The sequence below is a fragment of the Lolium rigidum genome, chromosome 2 (assembly GCF_022539505.1).
Source record: "Lolium rigidum isolate FL_2022 chromosome 2, APGP_CSIRO_Lrig_0.1, whole genome shotgun sequence".
Classification (NCBI taxonomy): Eukaryota; Viridiplantae; Streptophyta; class Magnoliopsida; order Poales; family Poaceae; genus Lolium; species Lolium rigidum.
Window position 1 is genome coordinate 56,387,663 of NC_061509.1, and position 16,412 is coordinate 56,404,074.

Below are 16,412 nucleotides of genomic sequence, written 5' to 3' on the forward strand. Positions count from 1 at the left end.
TACTGACGGTAAATGCTGGCCAAATTTTCTGCCTCTGTCGAAGTTTTTCTTTGTGTGGAAGCTTCCTCTGTCCAGCTAATGCGCAAGTATCCCAGCCGGCCAGCCCAGCCCAGCCCACCGACCTAGCTAGCAGGCCAGCCCAGTACTTCGGTCCGATTGCTCCAAAACCGATGACCAAACAGAACGATCGGGGCACCGATCTCTTTTATTGCTTCATTTAAGTGTAGATATGGACACATTAATGGCGTTTAATAAAAAAATATCACCATATATCTTTTAGTACTACTTCATATAAAAGTTTATTTTCTATATGCTTGGTTTTTCGTATGATATTTAACACAAAGGAAACTCTTCAATGTACATGAGTAATGACAAGATTGGCACGGTGAGTCATGCAACAATTTGAGCAGTCATTTGGAAAGAGTTCCCACGATAACACCACCATTAATGAGTATAGGCTGTCCATCGCTTGCTTTATTTGTCACATATGCCTATCCTCCGCTCATACTTTTGGAGGTATTTAAGTTTGAACTTTATGCCTTAACTTAATTGATAAGCATATATACCCCCATACCTTCTTCCTTATGGGTATCCTGTGATTCAGAACTAGCATACTCTTCTATCCTTCTGTCCTCCTAACCCACCTCCATGGAACCCGGTCAATTCCATGCCTATAACTTTTCCTATCTGATACTTCGAGAGTTGTTCTTTCGCTTGGTTGTTTGTTTTGAAATTGAGTCTTCCCTTTCCAGGGAGATAATAGCCTTTTGGTTGTGGCTCCAAGGAAATAGCCAGGCTGCTCTCCTTTTGAGCATTGCGTCTTTTGATGATAACCATTTTCATGTGATTGCTTCTACTGCAAAACCTTTTGTTGAGGTTCTCCATTTTGAGTTTGATGGCTCAGATCCTAGATCTGTACCAATAAATCACTTTCGGAGGGAAGCTATTGAAGGGATTTCTTACTACCTCAACAAAGTTTGTTATGAGGCCTTGCAAGTTCTTCAAGAAAGAGCAAAGATGAACTTTTTCCATAATCAGACGGCAGATCTGTACGAAAGAGCCTATGGACAATTCATGAATGATAGGGTTCCTATATGCTCGGTAAGACTAGGGTGGACATTTTGTTATCCAAGATCTGATCTGTAACTAGTTTAAAGTTTGTTCCCGTTCTGATTTTCCTTGTCATCTATGCAGATGACAGATCTACACAAAGAGGCATATGGCAATTCCATGAATGACCAGGTTCCTTTGAGCTCGGTAAGAGTAAAGTAAATCTGTAGATCTGCTAATAGTATGTCAAGTATTTTTCTCGTTTCTGTGATTTACCAAGTCATCTATGCAGAAGCACCTTCTGACCAAGATCAAGGCTTTGTATGCTAACACTCAAAATCATCATGGTGGAGAAGGCACAAGTTCTAGAAATCTGCATCTTCAAACAAGTCATATGCTCCTTCAAGATATAAAGGGAGTATACGAGTGTCAGCCAACCTCCCGTTTGGTGACATTGTTTGATAACTTGAGCTTCAGAGAGAGGCATGATAATCCAGTAAGAATGTCATCTATGTATTCTTGTTACAAATCACTAATCATTATTTGCATCGTTTTATTTTTATATATGAGACTTGATAGCCTTCATGCAATATTATTGCAGTACCTAGCATAATGGAAGTGTATATTTCTATGCAGATCATGCAGCAGCTATCTGATGTTCCACGTGATGAGAGAACTTTGTTTGTAACATTTTCCAATGGCTACCCACTGACCAAAGATGAACTGCACGATTTTTTCATGAGGTATGCCTGTCATTTGAGGTTATAGTATATACGTAAATTAACCGCCATACGTGCATTTCAGAATCCCGGTGATTTGATGTGATGCATAATAATAGAAAAACATAAAAGGGTAAATACAGATTTAATTTTTTGTTATTAGACATTAATAGCATTGAGTTGTTAGGCTAAACTACATCCTCCTTCAGGTCCACAAAGACATGTCATTTCAGTCCTAGGTGTAGTCAACTTTTGATACTTCGACTGAATAGTTGAAGGTCATATATTTATATTTGTCCCTATAGTTAGTTGATAAATATTGTATGTTTTTACGTACTTACATTTTACAAATATGCTATAATACTTGGTTGTCAAAGTTGCATTCGAAGACCTTGTCGATGTCCAAAGCGACATTCATATTTGAGAATCGCTGCAAGTAAATTAAGCAAGTCACATGCATACACAGGCTGTTAATAATAACCATTACGTAAACTTCTCCATCGGGAAATATAATTTGTATGCTCGTGTGCAGTATTAAATAATCGATCTAGATGAAAGGTTACTAGAACAATCAACATCTTGAAGTCCGCCCACTGAACCTTATTAGTATGAACTGGAACAAGTTACAGACACCCATGACACTAGAAAAGTAAGTTTGTTACCAATGTAGTTTGATTTTTTAAGCGATATGAAGATGAATGTTCTGATTTTTTTTTAAAGACCTGTGTAGCTCCTGAGGTTGTAAATTTGATTTGATAGTTAGTAGTAGATATGGATGACATAAGAGATAGTAAACTTTATCTACAGTTGACTGAATCATTGCAGTAATTTTACCTATGTGGCTGCTTATTTTATCAGTTTATTTTGTAAAACAATTGCGAGTGAGTTTTGTTATACTAATTTCTTTTATCACAGGCACTATGGAGATGTTGAAGAGATAACTGTAGAAGAGCCAATTGGAAACAAACAACCCTTATATGCACACGTTATATTTTACTCACAGGTGACGCTCTTCCGTGTCCTTGATGGGAACTTGAGAGTCAAGTTCATGACGAGGGGAAAACATCTGTGGGCTCGTCAGTATGTGCCTAAGAAAAAGAATACTAAATCATGATGAGCTAAATCCGACTCGTTAGTATTGATATCCTATCCAATCATCTCTGAAGCATTGGAAAAGTAATGTACTTCTATAATTACTCTTGTGCAGTCTGCACCTTACTACTCTTTTGTAATCTAGATTTATGGCCATTGTTCTGAACTTCAAATGTATGGCATTGTAATCACTCAAATGTGTACGTGTTAAGGGTTGCAAATCAATACTTTGGGTATGACAGTATTTACATTTGAATTTATTCTTGGAAACCTATTCTAGTGTATGGTAGTTACTGTGTGAGGCTTAAATGGTAAGCTTATTTAGCTAAATCTAGACTCTGTACGGATGAATGAAGCACTGAATAAATGGTTCACATAACGGGCAAGAGTGAGTACACATCTTTTTTTTTTAATATAAGGGTTACCCCGATTTCATTTAAAGAAACCAAGTCTACAATATTTTCCACCTCACACCACAACCACCAAGAGTTCTCCCTTGGAAAGAGCTGAAAGGAAGAACTCTTGGTGGTTGTGTACTCAGTCACTCAGTCACAGTGAGTGCACATCTGTTTTGTCGTCTATGTTTTCTTTTTAGATTGAACTGGTTCAGCATGCTCCAGCAAGATATAGGTCTCGTCCATGTTGATCCATGTGCGGTGACACCATTAAAACCGGTGATTAGTATGCTCGTACACTGCCGGGCAATGATTCCTAGGTACCCGAACAGGTTAAATAGAAAAAAAGTGGTGTCGCCACTATCAATTTTAGGAAGGGGATCAACAAATAGGGGATAGTGGGAAATACTGAGGTAGGTTAATTCGATGGCATTTTCCTGGGTCATAGGAAAAAGCCTACAATGGACATGACTGCTTACTTCGATCTAGAAGAAAATTTCAGTCGAACCAAAAATATGATGGGTAGTTCGGAATTTTGAGGCCGACAAAAATATCAGAAATATTGATAATTTCCTATATATTTTTATGAGATTTAAGCGGGGCATGAAGTGTAGTAATTAACATACCAACATGCAAGTGGTCCACTAGACATTGAGAATGTCCCGTGTAATCAAATATATAGCATGGTAGCGACCTATGTTATGCAAGGTTCCATTATTTATTTGTGGCTGGGAGAGTACCGTAGTCCAAAATCCATCTTGAGCAGACTGGTTCAGATGAGTAGATTCCGTTTTAATTCAAGCCTACATGCTTCAATCAGGCTAAATGGATATAGGAAGCGCCCAAGTTCCACCAGGTGATACTTTTTGCGTGCAACTCCTCGTATTTCCAAATCCCAAGAAGTAAACTATTGACAAATGCCATGGCACGTAGTTACTTCATACTACTAATCAAGTGGATCTCAACACAACCTACCTCCCTTCGATTGAATTGGGCCTCCGAGTGGCGAGCAGACTGATGTCAGAGTGTGAGGTGCATGATGTCATCGGCGCGAAGAATGCGCAGCTAGCCATGGCGGCTTGGAGCGGGTGGTAGCCTACAATGCCTTGGAGGTGCCTCACTGGAGAAGGCAAGTGGGGGCTGTAATGTAGGTCACCGGGTCACCGGGGTAGCAGCCAAGGTTGAGATGATGTGATGTGGGGTTGGTCGTATGTAGAGCTAATAATAGTAGTACTATCAATGATTGATATGGACATATTTTACTTCATGAATGTGTGTTACCGACCGGGATAATTCTACTATGTTAACTCGGTAAACATTGCATTTTTTATGTGTTAATGTGGTAATACTGTGTTTGAATGTGTCCATCCTAGATGCATGGAGCATATGCTCTTTATTTTTTTATGGCTTTATATGTTGCCTGATAATTTTGCAGGGAATCAAATAAATAGACATCTTATCATCAAAAGAAATATATATGTCCATAGTTTGTTTTGGAAGATGGTTGAGAAGTTCACATATATCGAAGAGAATGAATTCTCAAAGGATTAGGATAAGGAATAATCGTCGGGCAAAATGGGTCATATGGTTGTAATCATGTTCATTGTGCATGCCTCAAATCGCATGTTCATATGCCTGAGTAGTTAAATATGCATGAAAGCGCACATGACCCAATCAAAAATGCCACTTATGGTCATTTCATGGACACTTATTAATAATACACGAACTAACACTCTCGACGGTCTAATAATACAAATCTTAATTGTTAGTTATATATCCCCAAGTTTCATACAATCTTGGTAGGAGGGTCCAACATTTCAATATTCACGTAAAATTTTGACACCCATCATGAAATCTCCAATACCGACTAAACAAAGCTAATAGAATAGACATAAAATCATGAACGAGATGGTCCTGACGCTTGTGCCAAGCGTGACTAGACTGACTGTAACTTGGTGGTGGAGATGCATTTGATGGCATCAATAGGTTTGTTATTAATTGCAATATGTTGATTTTGTACACTTGGAATGAGCGGTCACAATTATGTCTTTGGTTGTATACATGTCATGGAATCTTGTTGACAAATATCGTATCTCAAACATGAGTATACCATGAGATGTTGATGAAGGCATGCCAGTCGATACTTTTTGCGTGTAATTACTCGTATTTCCAAATCCCAAGAAGTAATCTATTGACAAATGCCACGGCACATAGTTACTTCATACTACTAATCAAGTGGATCTAAACACAACCTACATCCCTTCGATTGATTTGGACCTCTGAGTGGCGAGCAGACTGACGTCAGAGCGTGAGGTGCATGATGTCATCAGCGTGAAGAATGCGCAGCTAGCCATGGTGGCTTGGAGCGGGGTGGTATCCTACAATGCCTGGGAGGTGCCTCACTGGAGAAGGCAAGTGGGGGCTGTAATGTAGGTCACTGGGTCACCGGGGTAGCAGCCAAGGTTGAGATGATGTGATGTGGGGTTGTTCATATGTAGAGCTAATAATAGTAGTACTATCAATGATTGAGATGTACACATTTTTCTTCATGAATGTGTGTTACCGACCGGGATAATTCTACTATGTTAACTCGGTAAACATTGCATTTTTACATGTGTTAATGTGGTAACACTTTGTTTGAATGTGTCCATCCTAGATGCATGGAGCATATGCTCATTATTTTTTATGGCTTTATATGTTGGCTGATAATTTTGCAGGGAAGCAAATAAATAGACATCTTATCATCAAAAGAAATATATATGTCCATAGTTTGTTTTGGAAGATGGTTGAGAAGTTCACATATATCCAAGAGAATGAATTCTCAAAGGATTAGGATAAGGAACAATCGTCGGGCAATATGGGTCACATGGTTATAATCATGTTCATTATGCATGCCTCAAATCTCATGTTGATATGCCTGACTAGTTAAATATGCAAATATGCATGAAAGCGCACATGACCCAATCAAAAATGCCACTTATGGTCATTTCATGGACACTTATTACTAATACACCAACTAACACTCTCGATGGTCTAACAATACAAATCTTAATTGTTAGTTATATATCCTCAAGTTCCATACAATCTTGGAAGGAGGGTCCAAAATTTCAATGTTCACCTAAAATTTTCACACCCGCCGCGAAATCTCCAATACCGACTAAACAAAGCTAACAGAATAGACACAAAATCATGAATGAGATGGTTCTGACGCTTGTGCCAAGAGTGACTAGACTGATTGTAACTTGGTGATGGAGATGCATTTGATGGCATCAATAGGTTTGTCATTAATTGCAATATGTTGATTTTGTACACTTGGAATGAGCAGTCACAATTATGTCTTTGGTTGTAGACATATCATGGAATCTTGTTGACAAATATCGTATCTCAAACATGAGTAGACCCATGAGATGTTGATGACGGCATGCCAACAAATATACTCCAAGGACATCAAACAAAACGTATGTTATGTGGAATCGCATAAAAAAGAAATACATGAACAACAATGAGCATAAAACACATACGTGAATGGTAGAAGTCAAATATAGTGTTTTTCAGTAATTAGTTCAAATAATGGAGCAACACACATGCAATTGTTATGTTCACTCTTATTTGGCTATATGGGCTTCTTGGGGATTAGAGGTAAACATTGCATTAGCATATTTTGGTACAAATAACAGTTGGAGTTAACCCCATAGTCATACGTTCCTTGTGTGCGTGCGTGCGTGCTTGTGTGTGTGTCGTGTTTAGTCCTTGTAGTCGTAGAATATCAGTTCATGTTGATTTGAGTCGAAATCGGCTTGCATTTGACATTGTCTTAGTTGGGTGATTCCTACACCGAGTTGTAGTTGGGTCATTATAAAATCACATGTTCTGGTTCTTCTAAAAATCACATGAAGTTGAAGCAATATACAAAAAACTTGCACTATGCTTGACTATATATGGATGAGAGCTACTAAGGATATAGTCAATCAAACCTACTAGCTTTATAGATGCATGTTGAGGAAAGTTGGCAAATAGATATCAATCCAACTTGTTTTCCACTAAGGATTGCATCGATGAGATTGGTTCGTCATGGACGCTGGTAAGTACTTGAAGGTCGAGTCTTCCAGTATCGACATTACCTAGCAACATGTTATGGACATAAAATCATGCTCATTCAGTTTCATGTCACTTTTAAATCCCACGCAACCAGTGAGCTAGTGAACACAAGAGATGTATGGCTCAGCCAAACAAGTGCATGTTGAGAGATCAATAGGTACATCCTAGAACCCCTAGCCTAAATAAAGACCTTCTAAACCCGAACCGAGCCCAACCAGAAAAACCGGCTACCCTAGCCGTAAGTGAACCTCTACACCCGGCCACCCGCACGTTCTCCACTAACCCAACCCGACACCCTAGCATCGTCCCCAACCCCGACACGCCGCTCCGGCGATCTCCCTCCGTGCGCCGGCAAGAGACTCCTCCCCTCTCCGCCTCGCAGATCTCCGCCCCGCCTCCCCGTAGACCTTACGTAAGTGCCGTCCCGCAAACCTCCCACCAGATCCCCATGTGCGCCCTGAAGAGCTTCCCCGTGCGCCAGACCGGAGGCCTCGCCTGGGCGCTGTGGCAGCTCTGCCGGAGGTGTTCCTCTCTCTTACTTTCGCCTGACCGCACTTCCCACCACAGCGCCTTTGGATGGCCTCGATTCCGGCCGGTGCTGGGTCAGAGGAGCCACCAGAGATGGAGAAGAAGATCCCCCCGCTTGAACTTGCTTGATCGGATGTGGGAGTCCACCAACGCAGTCGCAAAATTGCGATCTCAAGCGCCACGCGTGGCAGTCCGTCGGCCCGACGGACGGTAGTTCACCGGCAGCACACGGCATCAGTGCCTCCCGTCCAGCATAAACGAGGTCTCGTTCAGGTAGTGCGCAGGAGATTCGATTTTTACTCCTGCTATCTCACTAGGGCGTTGGTAGTTCTTGATGTGGTTAGGTTCAATCTTGTTTTTGTTGTCTCTGTAATTTTACATACTAATTAGTCGATGGTGTGCGTTCTAGAGCATGCTACCGTACTCTCTCTAATTGATTCTCTCCCATAATTGATTTTTTTTCTGTTGTTGTAGGTCTGCCTACATGACAACTGCTGATTATTTAGTGGTGAATGTCCTTAGAGTACATACCTTAACTCGTCTAAATGATCTCCTTGCAGTCAGCGTTGGCTCAGTGTACTGCTGCTCCGCGCTCGCCCACAAATCAATAGTATCTACAAATTGGGAGGGCTTTGCTGACACGAGGAGAGCGATGGAGAGGAGGCCATGAGAGATGGCCACTCTGAACCTTCCTTCGGCCATGGACCAACGCTGTCGCGCCATGCACACAACAGCAGTGCCCGCCTCTCTATTGTCGCTTCTACGTCGGCACAGCGCCCTGGTAACCAGCAACACCGCCCCTTCCTTTACTCCTCTTACCAGATGAACTCTGTAGTTTACTGTCTTTAAAGCATGAAATTCAGATGATGAACTTGTGAAGTTCAGTTGATGAATATGCGTAATCCACTTTGTTAACAAAAAAATTCATTTTCTTATGAATTATCTAGGAGTGTAATTTGCCGTGGAAGCTCACAAATTCTTGCTAGGAGGTTCAGTGTGTTGTTGTGGAGCATGCGTTTGTTCTTCCCCTGCACTATGTACTGCAGGGACACCAAGTAGTGGAGGCCAAACATACAGTAACGAGTACGATACATCCTCTAAACTGTACATCTGGCTTGAAGTCCACTGTTTTGCTAGCGAGTAGTTTAGAATTCACAAAAGTTCAAACTATTTTGGACTCTGCTGCCCCTCTCCACCTCTCAATGAGTAGAGAAGTCATGTGGTGGGCTGAGCCCTTACAAAGCATCAGGATCTTGCTCAGTGTCCACAAGCAGTAGCACAACGAGATGGGAGATATTTAGGCTGTAGGTCCTCCCACGGTTGAAGTGCAGCTCTAAGTCGTGCTCTTCTTTTTGTTTGGATGAAGTAGCAGCTGGAGCACAAGTGCACACCCAAAAAGAAAGATGCAGTTACTGGAAGAGAGAAGTGTATGCGATGGTGGTGAGAGGGTAATATAAAAATGTGTGATATAGAAAAGACCACCTCATTTCCTGATGCCCATTGGTCAGTATCTAGATTTCTTCTGTGAATAACAGTGATCGTACTCATTGTTAAAAAATAGACAGCAACATGAGGTGTCTGGGGGAAATAAACTGGGCAGTTCGGGAAGGTTTTTATTCCTCTATTTATTTTTTGTCGACTCTGAAAATGTTCAGAGGGTTGGAAATGCTATTTGTCGACTCTGGTTAGCTTTGTGTATGGGTGTTCGCTCTATTCTCATCTGGAGTTCACTCTTTTCTTTTTTGATGGAGTTCACACTTTCCTTATTCTGAAGTTCAGTTTGGTCCATGTCTTTAGGTCGATGAGGGAGTTCATGTTCTGTAAAAAACGAGAGAGAAAAATGCCACCTGTATGATTGTTTTATTTAGGCAGTTGGTGCCATTGCTTCTTACCACTTGATGTAAGTTCAGCAACTGAGCATGATACATCTGTCTAATTGATTCTACGTCTCTCTAACTAATTTATACACTGGCCATTAATTTATCTTTTGCTCAATTAAATATGGATCGATTAGATAGCCATAAAAATAGAAGTTCACCTTCCACATATGATCTTTACTTATTTTTGTTGGAAGTTCCCTTGGTCCCCTGAATTTGGGTTAAAAGCGAATAATTGCGAAGTTCACTTATATTTTACGGCAAAGTTCGGCTCGTCGAGTGCGAAGTTTAGGTTTTCTTTTGAATGCACTGGGGCGTTCACTTTGAATGAGCTGGTAGTTTACCTCGTCTTCCTGATCAGTCAAGAAGTTTGATTCGTCTATACTTGAAGTTTGCTTCTTTTTTTCGCGGTAGTCTGCCTCATCAATTAGTTTACTGCAAGCTCACATCGTACTTGTGTGGAAGTCCACCTTTTGAATCTATGAAAAGTTCAGTTTTGTAGAACAAACTGTGGTTACTCTATCGCTTCTCTGTCCATGTGTATAATTTTTCACTCCTTTTCTTATCTTGCTGTACTACCAGTACTTACGTTTTTATTTCTTTCTTCTATCTTGTGAGAAGCATTTGATCAAATAATCATGTAGCCAGGTTGGATGTAGAATAGAAGGGAGCAAGAGCTGGTGGTGTTCCCCTTTATTTTGAATTACGGTTTTCTCTTGATCTAGATTCAGCCTGTTAGCATGTGCAAGTTAGTGTGATTATGGTTTATTATCGGCAAAGTTCATTCCAAGTTAATTTCATCCTAAAAAAATGAAGTACACTCTGCAAACCATGACGTTTCAGTGTTTTCAAATTAAACTAGTGAAAAATAGACCGATCAAGATCTTGGCCAATGAAACATTGAGAGAAGTTCACTACATGTAAAAAAGAGAACTTTGTTTCCGAATTAATTTATGTTATGTTCTACCATCCATACCATGCCTTTTTGTACTTTCCTCATAAAAGCGAGGAAAAGGTTAAGAAAAATAGAAGTGCACTTCTTAAACTACAGAGGTTCACCGATGTAAGAAGTTCATTCTAGCTCCCTGGAAGTTTACTTCTATGCAGAACAAGCAGTCTACATATTGAGGAACAGGAAGTTAGCATGCTTATTTGAGGCAATGCACTTAATACATACATATTAAAAATTAAAAGAACCACAGATGTCCCTGGACATCAACAGCTAGTCATGTTATATATTTTTAGCGCGTATATGATTGCAGTTCAGTTTATTTTTGGACATAGTTCAGATCTTCGCGCTTGAACCTCTGTATGAGCGAACTGCATTGCTCTACTCTATTTTGATTCTTATTTCTTGCTGATAATTGAAATATACGTACGTTGTTCTTGCACTATGCCTGATAGAAAATATAGAAGTTTAGTTTGGTACAGTGATGTAGGCCATTGTGTTAGTATACTTCTTTGTGAAAAATAAGTTCACTAGATGTACATAGAGAAGATCATTTCTAAGTTAATTTATGTTATAGTCCACCATCCATAAAATTGTGTTTCGTACTTTCCTGAGAAAAAGTTACTCTTATCGGATGTTCAGTCTTATCTGTTGTGGAGTTCACTTGAACCTACGGAGGAGTAATATTTATTTTGGCCGGAGAGGTTTCATTAGTTCACATAGGAAGTTTTCATATTTATGGTGAATTTTTTTACAAAAAGTTGGCTTTGTAATAGCTAAGGAAGTTCACTCTTTGTTCTAAACCGGCTTAGTAAATGAAAAATAAAAGTTTATCTACCACTGAAAATAACCATTATAAAATTGCATGTCCGGAGGTCCACTTAGTTACAACCTGGAAGCTCACCATTCATGCTTCACTTCACTTCATGTTCTGCACCTCAAATATGCTCATCGTGGTGGTCGTTTGCAGTTCCTCCTGGTGTTGTTGGCAGTAGATGACGGAAAAGAGTGTAGCATGGCTTGTGTTAATTGTTTCTTTTATGTTCCTAAAGTTTTCTAATCAAAGGAAAAATACAAAAAGTTAGTGTATCTGTTGGGGTCTAATGCAGATAAAGTCATATGCTACACTTAGGTGTTTGTGGTTATGCCTAGTTATTATGACAAGTTTAGTTGGTGTCCATTCCATTGTGAATTACATGTGGGTGGCCGTGCAACTAATGCAGCGCTGTAGATTCAAACTGCGCCAGCTCCCCAACAGTCTACTACGTGGGGTCAGGAAGTTTGCTGCGCCTCAACTGACAGTCCAGTGCGTGGTGCCGGACAGCGAAAGTGGGGAGTTCACATTGACGGCACTGGGAGTCCAGCTCGCCAACCCTCATCGCCCTACTGGCACGGTATTTCCTCTAATTATGAATTCAGCGGCAGTTTGCACATCATTGAATAAAAAAGTTTGCTATCATATTTGTGTGATATTGAACTCGTCCATGTATGTTTCTGAACTGTCGTTAGATGAGAAATAATGATGGTCAAAGCAGTTTGATTCATTTGTGCGCTGAGTTTTCACTTAATCTAGAGGAGGAATCCACCTTTTGTTGTATATGACAATGTCCACCTGCAGTACTTGTTCATTTTAGGTAGTTCACTCGTTCGAGAGAGGTTCACTTTTTCAAAATCTTGAAGTTCTAATCATCTGAGGAGGATGTTCACCTTTTTTGCAAGTAAAATTTTGCGAGAAGTTAACCTTTTCTGTTAAGAGTTAAATTAGCAGTTCACTATTCCTTGTCACAAAGTTCACTTTTAAAATGTTGGGAACATAAGTTCAATAAATGAACTACAAAATGGTTCACTTTAACCACAATTTGTGCATGAAGTATTTTTAAATCAAGAAGTTCACTTCATATGTACCTGAAGTTTGCCTGTTTTTATCCAGGGTTTTGTCTTGTTAATTTTGTTGGCAAGTTCACATCTTCCTTGCATAAAAGTCCGCCTTTTGTCTCTATGGAAGTTCAAATTACATTATCAGGGAGTTCAGTTTGTGTGCAAAGTTCATTTTTTATGAGTCTAGTTTGTTCAAGAAGTATAGTGTGCATATAGTATAGAATTATAATGGGTCAGGAAGAGTTCATTTTTCTGTTTAGGAAGTTCAGTTATTGCAATAGGAAAGTTCAATTATTATTTTGTACTAATCTATAGGCTGCAACCATGGCGTTGTTCTTTATCAGCTGGGAAGGCACATAAGAGAAGCCTTCAAGATGACACCATGGAATAAGCAGTGGCGGTGGCTGCCTGTAGTCATGGGAAGTTTAGTAACAGGTTGTTTGATGTTTGTTTTTTTCTTAGATTGTGGTCTGTTGCTATGCCAGCGTCTCCTTCTGGTAACCACCTTACTAGGTTGGGAAGTCCACTATGAGCATCCAGGGGAGTTTACCTTGTGTAGTTTGGTTCTATTGCAGATTAGTTGTTCAGCAGTAGTAGAGTGGTGGCTCTCGTCTAGATCTTGGTATTGTCGAGCAAGCAAGCGGTGTGTGAGGCCCTTCCAACGGTAGGTACCGCTGCTGTAGCTGTTAACCTAATTTACATTGTTGATGCCACCCTAAGTATTAATGCTTTTGTTTCTCTTCATCAGAATAAATGGATGCTTGTGTGTGATATTTGAATGGATAAGCAAAAGAGCAACAATATATGGGAAGAAATTTATATGTTATACGGTGGATCAAAGAACTAAAAAAACAATGTGTGGTGTTTCTATACCTCTCCTGGCAGCTCGTTTCAATAAGCATAATGAGAGGTATATTTCTCGTTTCTCTTTCTCCTTCCACAAGGAAGATTATAATTTTCTGAACTCTTGCGCCACTCTGCTGTGTTAGTTGATTGTTCTGTCTTTCTAGGAAGTTGGTTCCCCTGTTTGTTTTATGCACATGAGAACAAAAAATAGTTATTCATAATTCCACTTTGAGAGTACAATGGTTGTGAGTAAATTGTTCTTACTAGATAATTCTTTGGAATGACTATGGGTTTCCCTGCACTTTATCCCATTCATATGGATGTAGTAGTAAGAAACAAATGTATATGCAGTATGGCTGATTCATGCATGACTAGCTCTAGTTATCCAATCTTAGAAAAACCAGTAGTTACTTATATATATATATAAATATTGTTCATGGAATGCAAATGTATGTGTTGATGCGTGGCTGATAAAACAAATAGAACTCACTTTATTCTCGGAGCAAAGTTAACTTTTATATTGTGTGGAGTTCACTGTTCGGCAGCAACAGTTAAGGTTTGTTGACAAGAAGAAATAAGCTGTTTGCTGACAAGAAATAGTTTGTGTTAATTTCTAGAAAGACAACTTATGTGAACTTTTGAAGATTTAATCATTGTATTTCTCAAATATAATTGGTGAACTTCTCGAAACATGATCGAAGATATGGACTACTGATCGACTATGTTCTTTCATTATAATCCAATATTTCGAGTTATTATTCACCTAATTAGTTAACTTTGGTGCTAGGTATTTGGGAAGTACACTCTTATTGTCTGAGCATTACATGTATATACAACAGGGACTCCCCTGAGTGCTGCCACCCCGATGGGGCAATGCTGGAGAGGACGAGGTCATAAATGTGGTGCCAGCCCCGTCTACTTCAGGGTGGACACGTCTTGGTGGTCGCTCCCTATCCATGGCGTCGTCATGCCCAACAGCCTCACGTCGTGGGGGCATCTGTTGAAGGAGCATTGCTGGGACGGGAATATGACGTGGGATGCATGAAGTTCACTTATACTACTTTGTGGAGTTCACTTCTCCTATTCGTGATGTTCATGTATCCTGATGCTTCACTTTAGATTTTCCCTGCTAGATGGTTTTTCATTTGAGTCTGCTAGATGAATTATTCCCGAAGTTCACTTCCAATGTTTGTGCTGCGGGGTGGATGATTTCTGTATATAAACTATGTGTTAAGTTAACTGTTATGTATCTGGTGGAGCAGTACACTTATTTGTGAAAAGGTGGTGCAGCCTACCGTATAAAAAGTTTACTTCTTTGACATGAAGTTTGTGCATCGAGTAAATGTGTAGCAACCAGATGCTACTTCTATTGAACCTGTAAAACTGGTTTTAAACTGCTAACTTGGATGTGTACGTTTGTGATTTCAATTTTACAAATTTCGTTTTCGCACAGATTAATAAAGTTCTGTAAAATGTGTTGTAGCACACGGGCAGTGCATTCACTTGTATTTTGTCAATATTATATTTCAACGCGGAGGATGTTCATCACGCACATGCCAGAAATTTGTTTTTGTTAAAATTCACTTTTTTACGGAGCAAAACTTTGAACCATGTAGGAAGTTCAATTTAAACATGCCCAAAACTTTTATACCGCGATGGGAAGTTCACTAATAGATATCAGGAAGTTCACTTTCATATTCGAGCAGCTCACACACTTGTGGGCGGAAATCATACACATAGAAACCATTCGTACGACTACCGATCGCGTAAATCGACCAACTCCACGTACAATTAGCACTAATATAACTCTATTAATACCCTAACATACCGCAATGCCACATCTAATCAATCTAGATGAGCCAATTTCGAAATGTTCTCGTGTCGGCGTTATTTTCACTTTTATGTATTTCTAAAATTAAACTAAAATCATTTAGTATTTGGAAAAAGATTCAACATGAAAAATATGCACCTAATCAATATCTTTTCAACGCAATATCATTTGGTACATTCCGACAAGTGGTTCGGAAATAATTCACAAAAAACAGTTCGAAAAACCGAGAAGCTCGAAAAGAGCAATCACGTATTTTCAAATCTGCTCTTAAACAGTAAAGAATTTAGAAAAGTGTTCTTCATGAGAAAGATGCGCCTATTCATCAGCTTTTCAACGGCATATCATACGCATCAATCTAATAAACGGTTTGAAAACTAGAACCCCAAAACTGCACGAAAAGAGATAAATCCGCGAAAATGTTGTTTTGTATATTTAAAATTAGTTTTAAACAGTACAGAATTTGGAAAAATAATGAACACGAAAAAGTTGCGAAATTTCCAACGAATCCAACGGTATATTGTATGCATCAATCCGATAAGCAGTATGAAAATCAACATGAAAATAGTGTCCGCACGGACATGCAATTATGGTATTCCGTCGAGAAGTTCACTTGGAAAACATCCAGAAGTTCACAAGTGGTTCCAGAGAAGTTCAGACGCGACGGAAGTTCGCTATATTTTCTGAAGTTCACTTCAAACTAGACTCAAGTTTCGGAAGTTCGTCCTGTACAATATTGAAGTCCGTCAGGAAATTCGGATTCAAGGAAGAAGAAGTTCAGATCCATGTACTGGGAAGTTCAGAAAGGGTTCGAGAATAGCAGACCTATATATATATATATATATATATATATATATATATATATATATATATATATATATATATATATATATATATACACACACACACACACACACACACACACACACATACATTGAGAACATAACAAAGTCACTCGGACGAGCTTTAACATCTAATGCAACTTAATTTCCTACCCATCATTTGTAACTTGTACGTAAGTGAATTTTCTTTGTTACATATATACATGTAGAGCTTATAATAGTAGCACTAATTGAGATGGGTTGCATCTTGGTATACTTCTGTGTGGCCTTTAACTTCATCAACGTGTTCCTTGGTGTTACCGATCATTAT

General features: G+C 39.3%; 1 protein-coding gene across 1 annotated transcript in view; it reads left to right on the forward strand.

The window, feature by feature from the left end:
• The first annotated feature begins 610 nt into the window (after positions 1-610).
• The window catches only part of LOC124689765, a 65,568-nt gene continuing 49,766 nt past the window's right edge, over positions 611-16,412 (forward strand). Inside the window, exons 1-5 of the mRNA XM_047223237.1 lie at positions 611-1,101; positions 1,195-1,257; positions 1,343-1,546; positions 1,687-1,793; positions 2,685-2,849. Coding sequence (XP_047079193.1) covers positions 649-1,101; positions 1,195-1,257; positions 1,343-1,546; positions 1,687-1,793; positions 2,685-2,849 — 992 coding nt within the window. The 5' untranslated portion in view covers positions 611-648. The remainder of the gene's footprint in view (positions 1,102-1,194; positions 1,258-1,342; positions 1,547-1,686; positions 1,794-2,684; positions 2,850-16,412) is intronic.